The sequence below is a fragment of the Oncorhynchus mykiss genome, chromosome 8 (assembly GCF_057628025.1).
Source record: "Oncorhynchus mykiss isolate SJ-2025 chromosome 8, ASM5762802v1, whole genome shotgun sequence".
NCBI classification, from domain to species: domain Eukaryota; kingdom Metazoa; phylum Chordata; class Actinopteri; order Salmoniformes; family Salmonidae; genus Oncorhynchus; species Oncorhynchus mykiss.
Window position 1 is genome coordinate 92,747,501 of NC_143029.1, and position 25,000 is coordinate 92,772,500.

Here is a 25,000-nt window from a genome sequence, read left to right on the forward strand (position 1 = left end):
TTTACAGTATGTTATCCCCCAGGGGTTAGTTTATAAACATGCTGCCAACAGAGTATGTAAACACAGTTATACTGATTAACAGCTTTGTCTGTCTGTCTGTCTGTCTGTCTGTCTGTCTGTCTGTCCCTCTGTCTGTCTGTTTTAGCCACATGTAGTAATGGGTGTACCCTAAGGGTCTTTGGATAATCAGTAGTAGAACTGTGTGAGGTAGTGAAGCTCTGCTCTACCTCAGGGGCTCTAGAACACTTGGGTTCTATTGCTCCCTGTTCTATATTCTGACTTCTATTCTGGTTGTAGGGCTCACAAGGAGACGGAGGTCCTAAGGGAGATCCTGGTCCATACGGAACCAAAGGAGCTAAGGTACAGTAAGATAACTTCCTGTTGTACTGTTGTTACCATGGCGATGTTGACAAGTGTATTTCTTGTTTCAGGGTGATCGGGGGAAAAACGGAGAACCAGGACGACCCGGTAACTACGGACCGCCCGGAACCAAGGTGTGTGTAAATGTGTGTACATGAGTTTGGTTGTGTTTATGTGACTCTGAATCCACTCATATTAACATGCTGTGTTTTGATAGGGTACACTGGGCCCAAAAGGAGCCAATGGGGACAAAGGACAGCGGGGGGATGATGTAAGTGATTCTAACGCCTGAGAATTATAGGAAGATTCTGTTCACAAGAAAGTGTTGATGACATCAAGTGTGGCATCATGACTGTTGTGTGTTTCAGGGAGCACCCGGACCGGACGGCCTCCGAGGAGACAAAGTATTCACACTTTACTACTACTCCGCTGTGTGTCTGTGTGTCTGTGTGTCTGTGTATCTGTGTGTCTGTGTGTCTGTGTGTCTGTGTATCTGTGTGTCTGTGTGTCTGTGTGTCTGTGTGTCTGTATCTGTGTATCTGTGTATCTGTGTGTCTGTGTATCTGTGTGTCTGTGTGTCTGTGTATCTGTGTATCTGTGTGTCTGTGTGTCTGTGTATCTGTGTGTCTGTGTGTCTGTGTATCTGTGTGTCTGTGTGTCTGTGTGTCTGTGTATCTGTGTGTCTGTGTATCTGTGTGTCTGTGTATCTGTGTGTCTGTGTGTCTGTGTGTCTGTGTATCTGTGTGTCTGTGTGTCTGTGTGTCTGTGTATCTGTGTGTCTGTGTGTCTGTGTGTCTGTGTATCTGTGTGTCTGTGTATCTGTGTGTCTGTGTATCTGTGTGTCTGTGTATCTGTGTGTCTGTGTGTCTGTGTATCTGTGTGTCTGTGTGTCTGTGTGTCTGTGTATCTGTGTGTCTGTGTATCTGTGTGTCTGTGTGTCTGTGTATCTGTGTGTCTGTGTAGCTGTGTGTCTGTGTGTCTGTGTGTCTGTGTATCTGCGTGTCTGCGTGTCTGCGTGTCTGCGTATCTGCGTGTCTGCGTGTCTGTGTGTCTGTGTATCTGTGTGTCTGTGTGTCTGTGTTAACTTCTGTTCATTCTCCTTCAGGGAACCCCAGGAGAGAAAGGAGAACAAGGAACCCGTGGAAACAGAGGACCAAGAGGAGATTTGGTGAGTGATGATGTTGATGATGATGATGTCCTTGAGCAAGGCAAATTATCTGGGGCAGTGATGATTTTGGGGGGTGGGGGGGGGGGGGGGGGGGGGGGGGGCTCAGTTGGGGTCTCAACTTCCTGTTGACAGTTAGAATACACACGGTGACATTTGGAAATGTGGTTTTCCATTAGCCCATATCAGGAAAACAAAATGTGATTGGTCAATTAGTCTAGCGGCCAGCTATGTAAACTGGTTGAATTACCGACCGGGGTGGGGCCCATTGATCATCAGTTGGCATTTAAAAAAACTGGAAATATTTGCCTCCCCCCTGTGTGTAGAATTTCAGGAAATGAATTTTAAAACGTTAATGTTTTCTCTTGGCTGTCACGAGGGGGGGGGGGGGGGGGGCGCTAAATGTTTTTGGGGGTAGGGGTTTGGATGTGGGTACACAGACCCACAAGCCACTGCGGCCCCTCATGATGAGTTCTGTTTTTTGTGGCCCCTACCCCCCCGATCAAAGTTGCCCCTCCCTAATCTAGGGAGTTGAAAGCTAGCCTGGTTACCATTCTCTTTAGCTAACATTCCACTCCATGAAGTCCGTGCAAATTACAGAAGTGGTGATGATGATGATGATGAAGGTGTGTGTTGACTGATGTCTTCTGTCCCTTCAGGGTGACCCAGGACCTCGTGGAGATCAGGGCAGAGAGGGTTCATCTGGAGCCAATGGAGAGCCTGTATGTACCATAGTTCTAAAACCACATTAAAAACACTTCATCAATAGTAGCTTACTAGGTTAACTCTAAGGCTGCTTACTAGGTTAACTCTAAGGCTGCTTACTAGGTTAACTCTAAGGCTGCTTACTAGGTTAACTCTAAGGTTGCTTACTAGGTTAACTCTAAGGCTGCTTACTAGGTTAACTCTAAGGCTGCTTACTAGGTTAACTCTAAGGCTGCTTACTAGGTTAACTCTAAGGCTGCTTACTAGGTTAACTCTAAGGCTGCTTACTAGGTTAAATTTAAGGATGCTTACTAGGTTAACTCTAAGGCTGCTTACTAGGTTAACTCTAAGGCTGCTTACTAGGTTAACTCTAAGGCTGCTTACTAGGTTAACTCTAAGGCTGATTACTAGGTTAACTCTAAGGCTGCTTACTAGGTTACATTTAAGGATGCTTACTAGGTTAACTCTAAGGCTGCTTACTAGGTTAACTCTAAGGCTGCTTACTAGGTTAACTCTAAGGCTGCTTACTAGGTTAACTCTAAGGCTGCTTACTAGGTTAACTCTAAGGCTGCTTACTAGGTTAAATTTAAGGATGCTTACTAGGTTAACTCTAAGGCTGCTTACTAGGTTAACTCTAAGGCTGCTTACTAGGTTAACTCTAAGGCTGCTTACTAGGTTAACTCTAAGGCTGCTTACTAGGTTAACTCTAAGGCTGCTTACTAGGTTAAATCTAAGGCTTCTTACTAGGTTAACTCTAAGGCTGCTTACTAGGTTAAATCTTAGGCTTCTTACTAGGTTAACTCTAAGGCTGCTTACTAGGTTAACTCTAAGGCTGCTTACTAGGTTAACTCTAAGGCTGTGCGGTTAGACAGAGCCGCATGAAAACATACGAAGTTGGATACACATTCATCATTGTGCGTTTTTGTCTGTAAAAAATGTAATGTAAGTATATTCTTGTTCATCGTCCGTCAACAGATGACTCCTAATTATCGTACATCAAATCTTTGTCTAAGAGGTTTAACTGGGTTGCTTAGCTATTGCATTACAGTGCAGAATGTGGTGGTATTATTATGAATCATGTTCTCGGTGACCACTAGCATTACAGTGCAGAATGTGGTGGTATTATTATGAATCATGTTCTCGGTGACCACTAGCATTACAGTGCAGAATGTGGTGGTATTATTATGAATCATGTTCTCGGTGACCACTAGCATTACAGTGCAGAATGTGGTGGTATTATTATGAATCATGTTCTCGGTGACCACTAGCATTACAGTGCAGAATGTGGTGGTATTATTATGAATCATGTTCTCGGTGACCACTAGCATTACAGTGCAGAATGTGGTGGTATTATTATGAATCATGTTCTCGGTGACCACTAGCATTACAGTGCAGAATGTGGTGGTATTATTATGAATCATGTTCTCGGTGACCACTAGCATTACAGTGCAGAATGTGGTGGTATTATTATGAATCATGTTCTCGGTGACCACTAGCATTACAGTGCAGAATGTGGTGGTATTATTATGAATCATGTTCTCGGTGACCACTAGCATTACAGTGCAGAATGTGGTGGTATTATTATGAATCATGTTCTCGGTGACCACTAGCATTACAGTGCAGAATGTGGTGGTATTATTATGAATCATGTTCCCGGTGACCACTAGCATTACAGTGCAGAATGTGGTGGTATTATTATGAATCATGTTCTCGGTGACCACTAGCATTACGAGGGGAAAGGAACATACAGTCAAAAGACATGTTCTTTTTGGCATAGTTCTTTCACCCGGTAGAGAGGGAGAGTGAGTCAGAGGGGAAAGTGTGAGTCTAGAAGTTCCCTGTAAAAACAGAAGCCGAGATGGAACTCTGTCCAGCTTTCTACCAGTTTCTCCCTCTCTCTCTCTCTCTCTCTCTCTCTCTCTCTCTCTCAATTCAATTCAATTCACTACTCCCTCCCTCCCTCCCTCCCTCTCTCTCTCTCTCTCTCAATTCACTTCTCTCTCTTTGTCTCTCTCTATCTCTGCCTCTCTCTCTGTCTCTCTGTCTCTCTCACTCTATCTCTCTCACTCTCTCTCTCTCTCTCTCTCTCTCTCTCTCTCAATTCAATTCAATTCACTTCTCCCTCCCTCCCTCCTTCCCTCCCTCCCTCCCTCCCTCCCTCTCTCTCTCTCTCTCTCTCTCTCTCTCTCTCTCTCTCTCTCTCTCTCTCTCTCTCTCTCTCTCTCAATTCAATTCACTTCTCTCTCTCCGTCTCTCTCTCTCTCCCTCCCTCCCCCTCCCTCTCTCTCTGTCTCTCTCTCTCTCTTTGTCTCTCTCTGTCTCTGTCTCTCTCTCGCTCTCTCTATTTTCTGTCTTTCTCTCTCACACACACACTTTCCCCTGACTTTTATTTTTTTATTTTTATTTCACCTTTATTTAACCAGGTAGGCTAGTTGAGAACAAGTTCTCATTTGCAACTGCGACCTGGCCAAGATAAGGCATAGCAGTGTGAACAGACAACACAGAGTTACACATGGAGTAAACAATTAACAAGTCAATAACACAGTAGAAAAAAGGGGAGTCTATATATACATTGTGTGCAAAAGGCATGAGAAGGTAGGCAAATAATTACAATTATGCAGATTAACACTGGAGTGATAAATGATCAGATGGTTATGTACAGGTAGAGATTGGTGTGCAAAAGAGCAGAAAAATAAAAATAAATAAATAAAAACAGTATGGGGATGAGGTAGGTGAAAATGGGTGGGCTATTTACCAATAGACTATGTACAGCTGCAGCGATCGGTTAGCTGCTCGGATAGCAGATGTTTGAAGTTGGTGAGGGAGATAAAAGTCTCCAACTTCAGCGATTTTTGCAATTCGTTCCAGTCACAGGCAGCAGAGAACTGGAACGAAAGGCGGCCAAATGAGGTGTTGGCTTTAGGGATGATCAGTGAGATACACCTGCTGGAGCGCGTGCTACGGATGGGTGTTGCCATCGTAACCAGTGAACTGAGATAAGGCGGAGCTTTACCTAGCATGGACTTGTAGATGACCTGGAGCCAGTGGGTCTGGCGACGAATATGTAGCGAGGGCCAGCCGACTAGAGCATACAAGTTGCAGTGGTGGGTGGTATAAGGTGCTTTAGTGACAAAACGGATGGCACTGTGATAAACTGCATCCAGTTTGCTGAGTAGAGTGTTGGAAGCAATTTTGTAGATGACGTCGCCGAAGTCGAGGATCGGTAGGATAGTCAGTTTTACTAGGGTAAGTTTGGCGGCGTGAGTGAAGGAGGCTTTGTTGCGGAATAGAAAGCCGACTCTTGATTTGATTTTCGATTGGAGATGTTTGATATGGGTCTGGAAGGAGAGTTTAGAGTCTAGCCAGACACCTAGGTACTTATAGATGTCCACATATTCAAGGTCGGAACCATCCAGGGTGGTGATGCTGGTCAGGCGTGCGGGTGCAGGCAGCGAACGGTTGAAAAGCATGCATTTGGTTTTACTAGCGTTTAAGAGCAGTTGGAGGCCACGGAAGGAGTGCTGTATGGCATTGAAGCTCGTTTGGAGGTTAGATAGCACAGTGTCCAAGGACGGGCCGGAAGTATATAGAATGGTGTCGTCTGCGTAGAGGTGGATCAGGGAATCGCCCGCAGCATGAGAAACATCATTGATATATACAGAGAAAAGAGTCGGCCCGAGAATTGAACCCTGTGGCACCCCCATAGAGACTGCCAGAGGACCGGACAGCATGCCCTCCGATTTGACACACTGAACTCTGTCTGCAAAGTAATTGGTGAACCAGGCAAGGCAGTCATCCGAAAAACCGAGGCTACTGAGTCTGCCGATAAGAATACGGTGATTGACAGAGTCGAAAGCCTTGGCAAGGTCTATGAAGACGGCTGCACAGTACTGTCTTTTATCGATGGCGGTTATGATATCGTTTAGTACCTTGAGCGTGGCTGAGGTACACCCGTGACCGGCTCGGAAACCAGATTGCACAGCGGAGAAGGTACGGTGGGATTCAAGATGGTCAGTGACCTGTTTGTTGACTTGGCTTTCGAAGACCTTAGATAGGCAGGGCAGGATGGATATAGGTCTGTAACAGTTTGGGTCCAGGGTGTCGCCCCCTTTGAAGAGGGGGATGACTGCGGCAGCTTTCCAATCCTTGGGGATCTCAGACGATATGAAAGAGAGGTTGAACAGGCTGGTAATAGGGGTTGCGACAATGGCGGCGGATAGTTTCAGGAATAGAGGGTCCAGATTGTCCAGCCCAGCTGATTTGTACGGGTCCAGGTTTTGCAGCTCTTTCAGGACATCTGCTATCTGGATTTGGGTAAAGGAGAACCTGGAGAGGCTTGGGCGAGTAGCTGCGGGGGGGGGGGAGCTGTTGTCCGAGGTTGGAGTAGCCAGGCGGAAGGCATGGCCAGCCGTTGAGAAATGCTTGTTGAAGTTTTCGATAATCATGGATTTATCGGTGGTGACCATGTTACCTAGTCTCAGTGCAGTGGGCAGCTGGAAGGAGGTGCTCTTGTTCTCCATGGACTTCACAGTGTCCCAGAACTTTTTGGAGTTGGAGCTACAGGATGCAAACTTCTGCCTGAAGAAGTTGGCTTTAGCTTTCCTGACTGACTGTGTGTATTGGTTCCTGACTTCCCTGAACAGTTGCATATCGCGGGGACTATTCGATGTTAGCGCAGTCCGCCACAGGATGTTTTTGTGCTGGTCGAGGGCAGTCAGGTCTGGAGTGAACCAGGGGCTATATCTGTTCTTAGTTCTGCATTTTTTGAACGGAGCATGCTTATCTAAAATGGTGAGGAAGTTACTTTTAAAGAAAGACCAGGCATCCTCAACTGACGGGATGAGGTCAATGTCCTTCCAGGATACCCGGGCCAGGTCGATTAGAAAGGCCTGCTCACAGAAGTGTTTTAGGGAGCGTTTGACAGTGATGAGGGGTGGTCGTTTGACTGCGGCTCCGTAGCGGATACAGGCAATGAGGCAGTGATCGCTGAGATCCTGGTTGTAGACAGCGGAGGTGTATTTGGAGGGCCAGTTGGTCAGGATGACGTCAATGAGGGTGCCCTTGTTTACAGAGTTAGGGTTGTACCTGGTGGGTTCCTTGATGATTTGAGTGAGATTGAGGGCATCTAGCTTAGATTGTAGGACTGCCGGGGTGTTAAGCATATCCCAGTTTAGGTCACCTAACAGAACAAACTCTGAAGCTAGATGGGGGGCGATCAATTCACAAATGGTGTCCAGGGCACAGCTGGGAGCTGAGGGGGGTCGGTAGCAGGCGGCAACAGTGAGAGACTTATTTCTGGAGAGAGTAATTTTCAAAATTAGTAGTTCGAACTGTTTGGGTATGGACCTGGAGAGTATGACATTACTTTGCAGGCTATCTCTGCAGTAGACTGCAACTCCTCCCCCTTTGGCAGTTCTATCTTGACGGAAGATGTTATAGTTGGGTATGGAAATCTCAGAATTTTTGGTGGCCTTCCTGAGCCAGGATTCAGACACGGCAAGGACATCAGGGTTAGCAGAGTGTGCTAGAGCAGTGAGTAAGACACACTTAGGGAGGAGGCTTCTGATGTTGACATGCATGAAACCAAGGCTTTTTCGATCACAGAAGTCAACAAATGAGGGTGCCTGGGGACATGCAGGGCCTGGGTTTACCTCCACATCACCCGCGGAACAGAGAAGGAGTAGTATGAGGGTGCGGCTGAAGGCTATCAAAACTGGACTTAGCCCTTCTAATGTGTGTCTGTGACCATCCAATAAGACAGGGCGTATTATGATAATTATAACCGTTAGCGCTGTTGAATATTAGTGTAACCATAGAAACCAACCTTCCTCTGTGATGCCGTGCCTCTCTCTGAATGGCTGCTTTGTGCTTTAGGTCCTCTCCTCATCAAAACCTAATGAACAGAACAAACATGAAATAAACCACACTCACACATCGGGTCTGTGTGCTTTAGGTCCTCTCCTCATCAAAACCTAATGAACAGAACAAACATGAAAAAAACCACACTCACACATCGGGTCTGTGTCTAATAAATCAATTGAATAAACACCATCACAATAGATTCATGATTTATTTTAGGCAGGTCTAAAGAAAATGTATTTCATGTCCTACTGTATGTTATCTGGCTATTCTCCCTGCTATAGGCTGTAGGCTTATTCATTTATCAGACTAGATACTGTATGTTATCTGGCTGTAGGCTTATTCATTTATCAGACTAGATACTGTATGTTATCTGGCTGTAGACTTGTTCATTTATCAGACTAGATACTGTATGTTATCTGGCTATAGACTTGTTCATTTATCAGACTAGATACTGTATGTTATCTGGCTGTAGACTTGTTCATTTATCAGACTAGATACTGTATGTTATCTGGCTGTAGACTTGTTCATTTATCAGACTAGATACTGTATGTTATCTGGCTATAGACTTGTTCATTTATCAGACTAGATACTGTATGTTATCTGGCTATGATATAGACTGTAGGCTTGTTCATTTATCAGACTAGATACTGTATGTTATCTGGCTATAGACTATAGACTTGTTAATTTATCAGACTAGATACTGTATGTTATCAGACTAGATACTGTATGTTATCTGGCTATAGGCTTGTTCATTTATCAGACTAGATACTGTATGTTATCTGGCTATAGACTGTAGACTTGTTCATTTATCAGACTAGATACTGTATGTTATCAGACTAGATACTGTATGTTATCTGGCTATAGGCTGTAGGCTTGTTCATTTATCAGACTAGATACTGTATGTTATCTGGCTATAGACTGTAGACTTGTTCATTTATCAGACTAGATACTGTATGTTATCAGACTAGATACTGTATGTTATCTGGCTATAGGCTGTAGGCTTGTTCATTTATCAGACTAGATACTGTATGTTATCTGGCTATAGACTTGTTCATTTATCAGACTAGATACTGTATGTTATCTGGCTATAGACTTGTTCATTTATCTGACTAGATACTGTATGTTATCTGGCTATAGAAGGTAGACTTGTTCATTTATCAGACTAGATACTGTGTGTGTGTGTGTGTGTGTGTGTGTGTGTGTGTGTGTGTGTGTGTGTGTGTGTGTGTGTGTGTGTGTGTGTGTGTGTGCGTGTGTGCGTGCGTGCGTGCGTGCGTGCGTGCGTGCGTGCGTGCGTGCGTGCGTGCGTGTGTGTGCGTTCTAAGCGTATTCTCGTGTGTTCCAGGGCGACATCGGCAGGGCGGGGTCTCCAGGATACAGAGGAGATGAGGGCGCCCCCGGACCAGAGGTGAGGCATCTAGTTCATCTGTTTATTCATTCTGGCATCTAGTTAGTAATACATGTATTTATCTCACACACATTCATCGCTGTGTTGGAAAAGTTTAAGGCTTTGTCAAATCTTATGTTCCATCTGATATTGTGATATTGATCAAAGTGTGTGTTTAAATGTGGTCAGGTAGTCAGGAAGTCTCAGAGGAGAACGACTGCTCCCTGTCATTGAAGCCACCGAAGTTCTTGGCCGATCGCGGTACTGCAGGCATTGTTAGCAGAAAACAGGATCCTGCATTATAGCGAATGGAAAAATGCATCTTTGTGTTAATAAAAAATGTTTCAAAGACAATCACGGTACCAATAACTGCTTTTAATACACCAGATGTATGTCATTGAACCGATTATTTTAAAATCGCACACAGAATAAGTTAAGGATAATTTAGTTACTAATGGCAGCCTGCAGTACCCCTGTCGGCCTTCAACTTGAGTTACTCAAATAGAGGGGGCAGCACTGAGCTAGCCAACAGCTTCACGTCTTGCAGTAGCTCAAACTTCGCATGTTATATCGCCATTAGACGCCATCTTAACCAACTTAATTTGGCTTCAATGCGCTGTTGAGTCTACACATTGGAAGGAATGGTGTCACATGATCAATGGGATGAACATTGGGAAGTCTTCATCGGATGAAGTTCAGCCATTAACCTCTGACCTACATTTCCTACATTGTCTTATCTAAACTACATTTCCCATCTGTCTCTTATCTAAACTACATTTCCCATCTGTCTCTTATCTAAACTACATTTCCTATCTGTCTCTTATCTAAACTACATTTCCCATCTGTCTCCAAAATCTAAAATATTTTTCCTATCTGCCTCTTATTTCCCAGGGCCCCAAAGGACCAAGAGGGATCAAAGGAGCTCCCGGAGACAGAGGCCAGATCGGAGCGAGGGTGAGAGAGAGAGCAAGAGGGGGAGTGCGGGGGGCTGGAGGAGAGAGAGAGGAGTGTGTACAGTGTGTGAGTAAGAAAGAGAGAAAGAAAGAGATGGCTGAAGTTTTCTGTCTCTTCTATTCCAGGGAGAAGATGGTGCACCTGGAAATGGAACTGAGGGTTGTCATGGTTTCCAGGTACAATTGTGTGACGTGATGTATTGTTGTTTGGGTTTATAATAATGTGTGTGTGTGTGTGTGTGTGTATGGGTGGGTGTATATACAGTGTCCGTGCGTTTGTCTCTGTGTGTGTGTGTGTGTGTGTGTGTGTGTGTGTGTGTGTGTGTGTGTGTGTGTGTGGGTGGGTGTGTGTGAATATACTGTGTGTGTGTGCACGTTTGTCTATGTGTGTGCGTGCGTGGATGTATGTACAGTGTGTGTGTGTGTGTGTTGTTCGTCCGGCTCTCTCTCTCACGTGTGTTTGTCTCTTTCCTCTCTCAGGGTTACCCCGGCCCACGAGGAGGTACTGGAGAGCCGGTGAGTTCATGACCTTTTACCTTTAAGCTCTCACCTCTGAATCAGGACCAAGGCATGACTCACACTATCACAACTGAAACAATGAGTCATGGTGACTAGTGTTACTGGAACAATGAGTCATGATGACTAGTGTTACTGGAACAATGAGTCATGGTGACTAGTGTTACTGGAGCAATGAGTCATGATGACTAGTGTTACTGGAACAATGAGTCATGATGACCAGTGTTACTGAAACAATGAGTCATGATGACTAGTGTTACTGGAACAATGAGTCATGGTGACTAGTGTTACTGGAACAATGAGTCATGGTGACTAGTGTTACTGGAACAATGAGTCATGGTGACTAGTGTTACTGAAACACTGAGTCATGATGACTAGTGTTACTGGAACAATGAGTCATGATGACTAGTGTTACTGGAACAATGAGTCATGATGACTAGTGTTACTGGAACAATGAGTCATGGTGACTAGTGTTACTGGAACAATGAGTCATGATGACTAGTGTTACTGGAACAATGAGTCATGATGACTAGTGTTACTGGAACAATGAGTCATGATGACTAGTGTTACTGGAACAATGAGTCATGGTGACTAGTGTTACTGAAACACTGAGTCATGATGACTAGTGTTACTGGAACAATGAGTCATGATGACTAGTGTTACTGGAACAATGAGTCATGATGACTAGTGTTACTGGAACAATGAGTCATGGTGACTAGTGTTACTGGAACAATGAGTCATGATGACTAGTGTTACTGGAACAATGAGTCATGATGACTAGTGTTACTGGAACAATGAGTCATGATGACTAGTGTTACTGGAACAATGAGTCATGGTGACTAGTGTTACTGGAACAATGAGTCATGATGACTAGTGTTACTGGAACAATGAGTCATGGTGACTAGTGTTACTGAAACAATGAGTCATGGTGACTAGTGTTACTGGAACTGAAACAATGAGTCATGATGACTAGTGTTACTGGAACAATGAGTCATGGTGACTAGTGTTACTGAAACAATGAGTCATGATGACTAGTGTTACTGGAACAATGAGTCATGGTGACTAGTGTTACTGGAACTGAAACAATGAGTCATGGTGAATAGTGTTACTGGAACAATGAGTCATGATGACTAGTGTTACTGGAACAATGAGTCATGGTGACTAGTGTTACTGAAACAATGAGTAATTGTGACTAGTGTTACTGGAACAATGAGTCATGATGACTAGTGTTACTGGAACTGAAACAATGAGTCATGATGACTAGTGTTACTGGAACAATGAGTCATGGTGACTAGTGTTACTGAAACAATGAGTCATGATGACTAGTGTTACTGGAACAATGAGTCATGATGACTAGTGTTACTGGAACTGAAACAATGAGTCATGATGACTAGTGTTACTGGAACTGAAACAATGAGTCATGATGACTAGTGTTACTGAAACAATGAGTAATGGTGACTAGTGTTACTGGAACAATGAGTCATGATGACTAGTGTTACTGGACCTGAAACAATGAGTCATGATGACTAGTGTTACTGAAACAATGAGTCATGGTGACTAGTGTTACTGGAATAATGATTCATGATGACTAGTGTTACTGGAACAATGAGTCATGATGACTAGTGTTACTGGAACAATGAGTCATGGTGACTAGTGTTACTGGAACAATGAGTCATGATGACTAGTGTTACTGGAACTGAAACAATGAGTCATGATGACTAGTGTTACTGGAACAATGAGTCATGGTGACTAGTGTTACTGAAACAATGAGTCATGATGACTAGTGTTACTGGAACAATGAGTCATGATGACTAGTGTTACTGAAACAATGAGTAATTGTGACTAGTGTTACTGGAACAATGAGTCATGATGACTAGTGTTACTGGAACTGAAACAATGAGTCATGATGACTAGTGTTACTGGAACAATGAGTCATGGTGACTAGTGTTACTGAAACAATGAGTCATGATGACTAGTGTTACTGGAACAATGAGTCATGATGACTAGTGTTACTGGAACTGAAACAATGAGTCATGATGACTAGTGTTACTGGAACTGAAACAATGAGTCATGATGACTAGTGTTACTGAAACAATGAGTAATGGTGACTAGTGTTACTGGAACAATGAGTCATGATGACTAGTGTTACTGGACCTGATACAATGAGTCATGATGACTAGTGTTACTGAAACAATGAGTCATGGTGACTAGTGTTACTGGAATAATGATTCATGATGACTAGTGTTACTGGAACAATGAGTCATGATGACTAGTGTTACTGGAACAATGAGTCATGATGACTAGTGTTACTGGAACAATGAGTCATGATGACTAGTGTTACTGGAACTGAAACAATGAGTCATGATGACTAGTGTTACTGGAACAATGAGTCATGATGACTAGTATTACTGGAACTGAAACAATGAGTCATGATCACTAGTGTAACTGAAACAATGAGTCATGGTGACTAGTGTTACTGGAACAATGAGTCATGGTGACTAGTGTTACTGGAACAATGAGTCATGATGACTAGTGTTACTGAAACAATGAGTCATGATGACTAGTGTTACTGGAACAGAAACAATGAGTCATGATGACTAGTGTTACTGAAACAATGAGTCATGATGACTAGTGTTACTGGAATAATGATTCATGATGACTAGTGTTACTGGAACAATGAGTCATGATGACTAGTGTTACTGGAACAATGAGTCATGATGACTAGTGTTACTGGAACAATGAGTCATGATGACTAGTGTTACTGGAACTGAAACAATGAGTCATGATGACTAGTGTTACTGGAACAATGAGTCATGATGACTAGTGTTACTGGAACTGAAACAATGAGTCATGATCACTAGTGTAACTGAAACAATGAGTCATGGTGACTAGTGTTACTGGAACAATGAGTCATGGTGACTAGTGTTACTGGAACAATGAGTCATGATGACTAGTGTTACTGAAACAATGAGTCATGATGACTAGTGTTACTGGAACAGAAACAATGAGTCATGATGACTAGTGTTACTGAAACAATGAGTCATGGTGACTAGTGTTACTGAAACAATGAGTCATGATAACTAGTGTTACTGGAATAATGATTCATGATGACTAGTGTTACTGGAACAATGAGTCATGATGACTAGTGTTACTGGAACAATGAGTCATGGTGACTAGTGTTGCTGAAACAATGAGTCATGATGACTAATGTTACTGGAACAATGAGTCATGGTGACTAGTGTTACTGGAACTGAAACAATGAGTCATGATGACTAGTGTTACTGGAACAATGAGTCATGATGACTAGTGTTACTGGAACAATGAGTCATGGTGACTAGTGTTACTGGAACTGAAACAATGAGTCATGGTGACTAGTGTTACTGGAACAATGAGTCATGATAACTACTGTTACTGAAACAATGAGTCATGATGACTAGTGTTACTGGAACAATGAGTCATGGTGACTAGTGTTACTGAAACAATGAGTCATGATGACTAGTGTTACTGGAACAATGAATCATGATGACTAGTGTTACTGGAACTGAAACAATGAGTCATGGTGACTAGTGTTACTGGAACAATGAGTCATGGTGACTAGTGTTACTGGAACTGAAACAATGAGTCATGGTGACTAGTGTTACTGGAACAATGAATCATGATGACTAGTGTTACTGGAACAATGAGTCATGGTGACTAGTGTTACTGGAACAATGAGTCATGGTGACTAGTGTTACTGGAACAATGAGTCATGGTGACTAGTGTTACTGAAACAATAAGTCATGATGACTAGTGTTACTGGAACAATGAGTCATGGTGACTAGTGTTACTGAAACAATGAGTCATGATGACTAGTGTTACTGGAACAATGAGTCATGATGACTAGTGTTACTGGAACAATGAGTCATGATGACTAGTGTTACTGGAACAATGAGTCATGGTGACTAGTGTTACTGGAACTGAAACAATGAGTCATGGTGACTAGTGTTACTGGAACAATGAGTCATGATAACTACTGTTACTGAAACAATGAGTCATGATGACTAGTGTTACTGGAACAATGAGTCATGGTGACTAGTGTTACTGAAACAATGAGTCATGATGACTAGTGTTACTGGAACAATGAATCATGATGACTAGTGTTACTGGAACTGAAACAATGAGTCATGGTGACTAGTGTTACTGGAACAATGAGTCATGGTGACTAGTGTTACTGGAACTGAAACAATGAGTCATGGTGACTAGTGTTACTGGAACAATGAATCATGATGACTAGTGTTACTGGAACAATGAGTCATGGTGACTAGTGTTACTGGAACAATGAGTCATGGTGACTAGTGTTACTGGAACAATGAGTCATGGTGACTAGTGTTACTGAAACAATGAGTCATGATGACTAGTGTTACTGGAACAATGAGTCATGGTGACTAGTGTTACTGAAACAATGAGTCATGATGACTAGTGTTACTGGAACAATGAGTCATGATGACTAGTGTTACTGGAACAATGAGTCATGATGACTAGTGTTACTGGAACAATGAGTCATGATGACTAGTGTTACTGAAACAATGAGTCATGGTGACTAGTGTTACTGGAACTGAAACAATGAGTCATGATGACTAGTGTTACTGGAACAATGAGTCATGATGACTAGTGTTACTGGAACAATGAGTCATGGTGACTAGTGTTACTGGAACTGAAACAATGAGTCATGATGACTAGTGTTACTGGAACAATGAGTCATGATGACTAGTGTTACTGGAACAATGAGTCATGGTGACTAGTGTTACTGAAACAATGAGTCATGGTGACTAGTTTTACTGGAACAATGAGTCATGATGACTAGTGTTACTGGAACAATGAGTCATGGTGACTACTGTTACTGAAACAATGAGTCATGATGACTAGTGTTACTGAAACAATGAGTCATGATGACTAGTGTTACTGGAACAATGAGTCATGATGACTAGTGTTACTGAAACAATGAGTCATGGTGACTAGTGTTACTGGAACTGAAACAATGAGTCATGATGACTAGTGTTACTGAAACAATGAGTCATGGTGACTAGTGTTACTGGAACTGAAACAATGAGTCATGATGACTAGTGTTACTGGAACTGACACAATGAGTCATGATGACTAGTGTTACTGGAACTGAAACAATGACTCATGTTGACTAATGTTACTGGAACTGAAACAATGAGTCATGATGACTAGTGTTACTGGAACTGAAACAATGAGGAACTGTTTCCAGTCCCTGACCATGAGGAACTGTTTCCTGTCCCTGAGCTTGAGGAACTGTTTCCAGTCCCTGACCATGAGGAACTGTTTCCAGTCCCTGACCATGAGGAACTGTTTCCAGTCCCTGACCATGAGGAACTGTTTCCAGTCCCTGACCATGAGGAACTGTTTCCCTGACCACGAGGAACTGTTTCCCTGACCATGAGGAACTGTTTCCCTGACCATGAGGGATTGTTTCTAGTCCCTGACCATGGGGGATTGTTTCCAGTCCCTGACCATGAGGGATTGTTTCCAGTCCCTGACCATGAGGGATTGTTTCCAGTCCCTGACCATGAGGGATTGTTTCCCAGTCCCTGACCATGAGGGATTGTTTCCAGTCCCTGACCATGAGGGATTGTTTCCAGTCCCCGACCATGAGGGATTGTTTCTAGTCCCTGACCATGAGGGATTGTTTCCAGTCCCTGACCATGAGGGATTGTTTCCATTCCCTGACCATGAGGGATTGTTTCCCAGTCCCTGACCATGAGGAACTGTTTCCTGTCCCTGACCTTGAGGAACTGTTTCCAGTCCCTGACCATGAGGAACTGTTTCCAGTCCCTGACCATGAGGAACTGTTTCCAGTCCCTGACCATGAGGATTTGTTTCCAGTCCCTGACCACGAGGAACTGTTTCCCTGACCATGAGGAACTCTTTCCCTGACCATGAGGAACTGTTTCCCTGACCATGAGGGATTGTTTCTAGTCCCTGACCATGAGGAACTGTTTCCCTGACCATGAGGGATTGTTTCTAGTCCCTGACCATGGGGGATTGTTTCCAGTCCCTGACCATGAGGGATTGTTTCCCAGTCCCTGACCATGAGGGATTGTTTCCAGTCCCTGACCATGGGGGATTGTTTCCAGTCCCTGACCATGAGGGATTGTTTCCAGTCCCTGACCATGAGGGATTGTTTCCAGTCCCTGACCATGAGGGATTGTTTCCCAGTCCCTGACCATGAGGGATTGTTTCCAGTCCCTGACCATGAGGGATTGTTTCCAGTCCCCGACCATGAGGGATAGTTTCTAGTCCCTGACCATGAGGGATTGTTTCCAGTCCATGACCATGAGGGATTGTTTCCAGTCCCTGACCATGAGGGATTGTTTCCCAGTCCCTGACCATGAGGTATTGTTTCCAGTCCCTGACCATGAGGGATTGTTTCTAGTCCCTGACCATGAGGGATTGTTTCCAGTCCCTGACCATGAGGGATTGTTTCTAGTCCCTGGCCATGAGGGATTGTTTCCCAGTCCCTGACCATGAGGGATTGTTTCCAGTCCCTGACCATGAGAGATTGTTTCCAGTCCCTGACCATGAGGTATTGTTTCCCAGTCCCTGACCATGATGGATTGTTTCCAGTCCCTGACCATGAGGGATTGTTTCCAGTCCCTGACCATGAGGGATTGTTTCCAGTCCCTGACCGTGAGGGACTGTTTCTAGTCCCTGACCATGAGGGACTGTTTCTAGTCCCTGACCATGAGGGATTGTTTCCAGTCCCTGACCATGAGGGATTGTTTCTAGTCCCTGACCATGAGGGATTGTTTCCAGTCCCTGGCCATGAGGGATTGTTTCCAGTCCCTGACCATGAGGGATTGTTTCCCATTCCCTGACCATGAGGGATTGTTCCCAGTCCCTGACCATGAGGAACTGTTTCCCTGACCATGAGGGATTGTTTCCAGTCCCTGACCATGAGGGATTGTTTCTAGTCCCTGACCATGAGGGATTGCTTCTAGTCCCTGACCATGAGGAACTGTTTCCCTGACCATGAGGGATTGTTCCCAGTCCCTGACCATGAGGGATTGTTTCTAGTCCCTGACCATGAGGGATTGTTTCTAATCCCTGACCATGAGGAACTGTTTCCAGTCCCTGACCATGAGGTATTGTTTCCCAGTCCCTGACCATGAGGGATTGTTCCCAGTCCCTGACCATGAGGAACTGTTTCCCTGACCATGAGGGATTGTTTCCAGTCCCTGACCATGAGGGATTGTTTCCAGTCCCTGACCATGAGGGATTGTTTCCCAGTCCCTGACCATTAAGGATTGTTCCCAGTCCCTGACCATGAGGAACTGTTTCCCTGACCATGAGGGATTGTTCCCAGCCCTGACCATGAGGGATTGTTTCCAGTCCCTGACCATGAGGGATTGTTTCCCAGTCCCTGACCATGAGGGATTGTTTCCAGTCCCTGACCATGAGGGATTGTTTCCAGTCCCTTACCATGAGGGATTGTTCCCAGTCCCTGACCATGAGGGATTGTTTCCAGTCCCTGACCATGAGGGATTGTTCCCAGTCCCTGACCACGAGGAACTGTTTCCCTGACCATGAGGGATTGTTTCCAGTCCCTGACCATGAGGGATTGTTTCCCAGTCCCTGACCATGAGGGATTGTTTCCCAGTCCCCGACCATGAGGGATTGTTTCCCAGTCCCCGACCATGAGGGATTGTTTCCCAGTCCCTGACCACGAGGGATTGTTCCCAGTCCCTGACCATGAGGAACTGTTTCCCTGACCATGAGGGATTGTTTCCAGTCCCTGACCATGAGGGATTGTTTCCAGTCCCTGACCATGAGGGATTGTTTCCAGTCCCTTACCATGAGGAACTGTTTCCCTGACCATGAGGGATTGTTTCCAGTCCCTGACCATGAGGCATTGTTTCCCGTCCCTGACCATGAGGGATTGTTTCCAGTCCCTGACCATGAGGGATTGTTCCCAGTCCCTGACCATGAGGAACTGTTTCCAGTCCCTGACCATGAGGGGCTGTTTCCAGTTCCTGACCATGAGGGATTGTTCCCAGTCCCTGACCATGAGGGATTGTTTCACTCTTTTTCCACGTAGTGCACTGCTCTGTGGACCAGACACTTAAATATGGAATTGGTTCCATTTGGGACGCAGACTTAATCTGTGGACCAGAACCTTAAGTATAGAATAGGGTCCATTAATCTGTGGACCAGAACCTTAAGTATGGAATAGGGTCCATTAATCCCTGTGTGGTGGGAAACAACCGTCTTTATCTCAGACATGACGATTGGCCACTTTTATTTGGTCTGGTCCGCTAGCTATTGACTGAATTATCCAGAGGTTTCTGACCCCTGGCTTTTGACCTTTAGGGCGGAAAGGGAACCCCAGGACCTAAAGGAGACGACGGAGAGCCTGGAGACGCTGGCCTGGACGTGAGTCACACCATCTCTCTCTCTCTCTCTCTCTCTCTCTCTCTCTCTCTCTCTCTCTTTCTCTCTCTCTCTCTCTCTCTCTCTCTCACACATATATATATATATATGGTTTTTGAGATCAAAGCGAGCCTAGCCACATGGGCACATTTGTGACCGACCGGCTTGATTTGTTCTTAAAGGGCTTCCTGAGTGGCACAGCGGTCTAAGGTACTGCATCGAGGTGTCACTACAGACCCAGGTTCGATCCCTGGCTGTGTCACAACTGACCGTGACCGGGGGTCCCATAGGGTGGCGCACAACTGGCCCATCGTTGTCTGGGTTTGGCTGGGGGGGCTTTGTTTGGCTCATCGCGCTCTAGTGACTCCTTGTGGCGGGCTGGTGGCCTGCAGGCTGACCTCGGTCCTCAGTTGAACGGTGTTTACTCTGACACATTGGTGCAGCTGGCTTCTGGGTTAAGGGGGCGGGTGTTAAGAAGTGTGGTTTGGCAGGTCATGTTCCGTAGGGTCACTGCAGTTTAAAAGCAAGCAGTAACACAATATACAGGGGTACCAGGTTAGTAATGAGGCTATATACAGGGGTACCAGGTAGTAATGAGGCTATATACAGGGGTACCAGGTTAGTAATGAGGCTATATACAGGGGTACCAGGTAATAATGAGGCTATATACAGGGGGTACAGGTTAGTAATGAGGCTATACAGGGGTATCAGGTTAGTAATGAGGCTATATACAGGAGTACAGGTAGTAATAAGGCTATATACAGGGGTACCAGGTACAGGGAGTACTGGTGTATTTGATGTGCTGTAGTACAGGTTAGTAATGAGGCTATATACAGGGAGTACTGGTACCGAGTTGATGTGCTGTAGTACAGGTTAATAATGAGGCTATATACAGGGGTACCAGGTAGTAATGAGGCTATATACAGGGTATCAGGTTAGTAATGAGGCTATATACAGGGGAATCAGGTTAGTGTGTGTGTGTGTGTGTGTGTGTGTGTGTGTGTGTGTGTGTGTGTGTGTGTGTGTGTGTGTGTGTGTGTGTGTGTGTGTGTGTGTGTGTGTGTGTGTGTGTGTGTAAATATCAAATCAAATCATGTCACATTTTATTTTACACACACACTATATTACCATGTCGCTATGCTTAAAACACACGCACACGCACACGCACACACACACATACATCATATTACCATGGCACCAGGCTTTGAACACACACACACACGTACGCACACATACATACATCCACACACGCACACACTCAGACACTCAGACATGTGTTTGTTAAGCATAAATGTTTTATGTGTCTGGGACTGTTAAGGTTTGGAATGTGTGGTGATTAGAGCAGTGTGTTAGGGAGGAGGTGTCTAACTATTCTTGGACCAGATGTCTCCGCAAAATAGCAAACAAACAAACATTTAACCAACTGGGGACATTTTGTTTGTCCCCACAAGGTCAAATGCTATTTCTAGGATTAAGGTTGGAATTAATGATGGGGTTAGAATTAAGGGAGGAGGTACAACTTGTTCTGGTACATTATGGTATAATATACACCTTGTTCTGGTACATTATGGTATAATATACACCTTGTTCTGGTATAGTATGGTACACCTTGTTCTGGTACATTATGGTATAATATACACCTTGTTCTGGTATAGTATGGTATAATATACACCTTGTTGTGGTATAGTATGGGATAATATACACCTTGTTCTGGTACATTATGGTATAATATACACCTTGTTCTGGTATAGTATGGTATAATATACACCTTGTTGTGGTATAGTATGGGATAATATACACCTTGTTCTGGTATAGTATGGTATAATATACACCTTGTTGTGGTATAGTATGGTATAATATACACCTTGTTGTGGTATAGTATGGTATAATATACACCTTATTGTGGTATAGTATGGTATAATATACACCTTGTTGTGGTATAGTATGGTATAATATACACCTTGTTCTGGTATAGTATGGGATAATATACACCTTGTTGTGGTATAGTATGGGATAATATACACCTTGTTCTGGTATAGTATGGGATAATATACACCTTGTTGTGGTATAGAATGGGATAATATACACCTTGTTGTGGTATAGTATGGGATAATATAAACCTTGTTGTGGTATAGCATGGGATAATATACACCTTGTTGTGGTATAGTATGGGATAATATACACCTTGTTGTGGTATAGTATGGGATAATATACACCTTGTTGTGGTATAGTATGGTATAATATACACCTTGTTGTGGTACATTATGGTTTACCTTGTTGTGGTATAGTATGGTATAATATACACCTTGTTGTGGTATAGTATGGGATAATATACACCTTGTTGTGGTACTATCTGTTTTCTTCAGCCAGGGTAAGGGATCCCCCCCGTTGGGATTGAAAACACATCTGGTCACCATTACATGTATTCCATAGGATGTTGACGGGGGGAGTTACTACAACATAGTGTTCAGACAAAGGCTTACTGAATCCTGCAATGCTTTTTTCCACGACCGGTTTTAAATAGTCTTTGTCCTTTGTTCTCAAATATCTTCGTACCATCTATTGGAGAGAACATTTCAGCTTCTTGTCTAAAGGTTTCCCTCTCTTTTACTTTCTGACAAAACTTTCACTCAAGTCTCTCTTAACTGTGTGTTACCTTGTCTCTCTACCTGTGTGTTACCTTGTCTCTCTACCTGTGTGTTACCTTGTCTCTCTACCTGTGTGTTACCTTGTCTCTCTACCTGTGTGTTACCTTGTCTCTCTACCTGTGTGTGTTACCTTGTCTCTCTACCTGTGTGTTACCTTGTCTCTCTACCTGTGTGTTACCTTGTCTCTCTACCTGTGTGTGTTACCTTGTCTCTCTACCTGTGTGTTACCTTGTCTCTCTACCTGTGTGTTACCTTGTCTCTCTACCTGTGTGTGTTACCTTGTCTTTCTACCTGTGTGTTACCTTGTCTCTCTACCTGTGTGTTACCTTGTCTCTCTACCTGTGTGTGTTACCTTGTCTCTCTACCTGTGTGTGTGTTACCTTGTCTCTCTACCTGTGTGTGTTACCTTGTCTCTCTACCTGTGTGTGTTACCTTGTCTCTCTACCTGTGTGTGTTACCTTGTCTCTCTACCTGTGTGTGTTACCTTGTCTCTCTACCTGTGTGTTACCTTGTCTCTCTACCTGTGTGTTACCTTGTCTCTCTACCTGTGTGTGTTACCTTGTCTCTCTACCTGTGTGTGTTACCTTGTTTCTCTACCTGTGTGTGTTACCTTGTCTCTCTACCTGTGTGTTACCTTGTCTCTCTACCTGTGTGTTACCTTGTCTCTCTACCTGTGTGTTACCTTGTTTCTCTACCTGTGTGTTACCTTGTCTCTCTACCTGTGTGTTACCTTGTCTCTCTACCTGTGTGTGTTACCTTGTCTCTCTACCTGTGTGTTACCTTGCCTCTCTACCTGTATGTTACCTTGTCTCTCTACCTGTGTGTTACCTTGTCTCTCTACCTGTGTGTGTTACCTTGTCTCTCTACCTGTGTGTTACCTTGTCTCTCTACCTGTGTGTTACCTTGTCTCTCTACCTGTGTGTTACCTTGTCTCTCTACCTGTGTGTTACCTTGTCTCTCTACCTGTGTGTGTTACCTTGTCTCTCTACCTGTGTGTTACCTTGTCTCTCTACCTGTGTGTTACCTTGTCTCTCTACCTGTGTGTGTTACCTTGTCTCTCTACCTGTGTGTTACCTTGCCTCTCTACCTGTATGTTACCTTGTCTCTCTACCTGTGTGTGTTACCTTGTCTCTCTACCTGTGTGTTACCTTGTCTCTCTACCTGTGTGTGTTACCTTGTCTCTCTACCTGTGTGTTACCTTGTCTCTCTACCTGTGTGTTACCTTGTCTCTCTACCTGTGTGTGTTACCTTGTCTCTCTAACTGTGTGTGTTACCTTGTCTCTCTACCTGTGTGTGTTACCTTGTCTCTCTACCTGTGTGTGTTACCTTGTCTCTCTACCTGTGTGTTACCTTGTCTCTCTACCTGTGTGTTACCTTGTCTCTCTACCTGTGTGTTACCTTGTCTCTCTACCTGTGTGTGTTACCTTGTCTCTCTACCTGTGTGTGTTACCTTGTTTCTCTACCTGTGTGTGTTACCTTGTCTCTCTACCTGTGTGTTACCTTGTCTCTCTACCTGTGTGTTACCTTGTCTCTCTACCTGTGTGTGTTACCTTGTCTCTCTACCTGTGTGTTACCTTGTTTCTCTACCTGTGTGTTACCTTGTCTCTCTACCTGTGTGTTACCTTGTCTCTCTACCTGTGTGTGTTACCTTGTCTCTCTACCTGTGTGTTACCTTGCCTCTCTACCTGTATGTTACCTTGTCTCTCTACCTGTGTGTTACCTTGTCTCTCTACCTGTGTGTGTTACCTTGTCTCTCTACCTGTGTGTTACCTTGTCTCTCTACCTGTGTGTGTTACCTTGTCTCTCTAACTGTGTGTGTTACCTTGTCTCTCTACCTGTGTGTGTTACCTTGTCTCTCTACCTGTGTGTGTTACCTTGTCTCTCTACCTGTGTGTTACCTTGTCTCTCTACCTGTGTGTTACCTTGTCTCTCTACCTGTGTGTTACCTTGTCTCTCTACCTGTGTGTGTTACCTTGTCTCTCTACCTGTGTGTGTTACCTTGTCTCTCTACCTGTGTGTTACCTTGTCTCTCTACCTGTGTGTTACCTTGTCTCTCTACCTGTGTGTTACCTTGTCTCTCTACCTGTGTGTGTTACCTTGTCTCTCTACCTGTGTGTGTTACCTTGTCTCTCTACCTGTGTGTTACCTTGTCTCTCTACCTGTGTGTTACCTTGTCTCTCTCTACCTGTGTGTTACCTTGTCTCTCTACCTGTGTGTGTTACCTTGTCTCTCTACCTGTGTGTGTTACCTTGTCTCTCTACCTGTGTGTGTTACCTTGTCTCTCTACCTGTGTGTTACCTTGTCTCTCTACCTGTGTGTTACCTTGTCTCTCTACCTGTGTGTTACTAAGTTTCTTGTGTGTTTCTCCCTGCAGAACAACTCCCCAGGACTCCCAGGGAACAAAGGAGGCAAAGGACACAGAGGACCTGAAGGAAACCCGGTGAGCGAGAGAGAAAGAGAGCGAAAGAGATGCCAAAGGTTGACCATAGTGAAGAGTCCGTTCAGCCAGATGGTTCTGAGGCTCAGCTCACTAACCCAAACCAAACCAACCCAGCAAAGCCTCAGGACAGCACTCAGACAATCTGGCCCAACCCAATCATCACAAAGCAAAAATCAAAATATATCACCTGAAAATCACAGTAAACTTCAATGCTATTTGTCTCTAAACAGAAGTATATGGTGACCACTGTGACTGATAGAAACCTGAGGAAAACCATGACTAGGTATAGACTCAGAGAGGACAGTCTGGCTATAGAGACCGGTCGTCACAGACAGATATGGCTACCCAGAGAGGACAGTCTGGCTATAGAGACTGGTCGTCACAGACAAATCTGGCTACCCAGAGAGGACAGTCTGGCCATAGAAACCGGTCATCACAGACAGATCTGGCTACCCAGAGAGGACAGTCTGGCCATAGAAATCGGTCATCACAGACAGATCTGGCTACCCAGAGAGGACAGTCTGGCCATAGAAA

General features: G+C 44.3%; 1 protein-coding gene across 1 annotated transcript in view; it reads left to right on the plus strand.

Moving 5' to 3' along the window:
• LOC110517228 (collagen alpha-1(VI) chain) overlaps positions 1 to 25,000 on the plus strand; it is a 117,923-nt gene that overhangs the window by 60,451 nt on the left and 32,472 nt on the right. The window contains exons 13-24 of the mRNA XM_036986771.2: positions 298 to 360; positions 432 to 494; positions 578 to 631; positions 729 to 764; positions 1,466 to 1,528; positions 2,185 to 2,247; positions 9,438 to 9,500; positions 10,371 to 10,433; positions 10,559 to 10,609; positions 10,913 to 10,948; positions 19,319 to 19,381; positions 24,401 to 24,466. Of these exons, the coding sequence (XP_036842666.2) occupies positions 298 to 360; positions 432 to 494; positions 578 to 631; positions 729 to 764; positions 1,466 to 1,528; positions 2,185 to 2,247; positions 9,438 to 9,500; positions 10,371 to 10,433; positions 10,559 to 10,609; positions 10,913 to 10,948; positions 19,319 to 19,381; positions 24,401 to 24,466 (684 nt within the window). The remainder of the gene's footprint in view (positions 1 to 297; positions 361 to 431; positions 495 to 577; positions 632 to 728; positions 765 to 1,465; positions 1,529 to 2,184; positions 2,248 to 9,437; positions 9,501 to 10,370; positions 10,434 to 10,558; positions 10,610 to 10,912; positions 10,949 to 19,318; positions 19,382 to 24,400; positions 24,467 to 25,000) is intronic.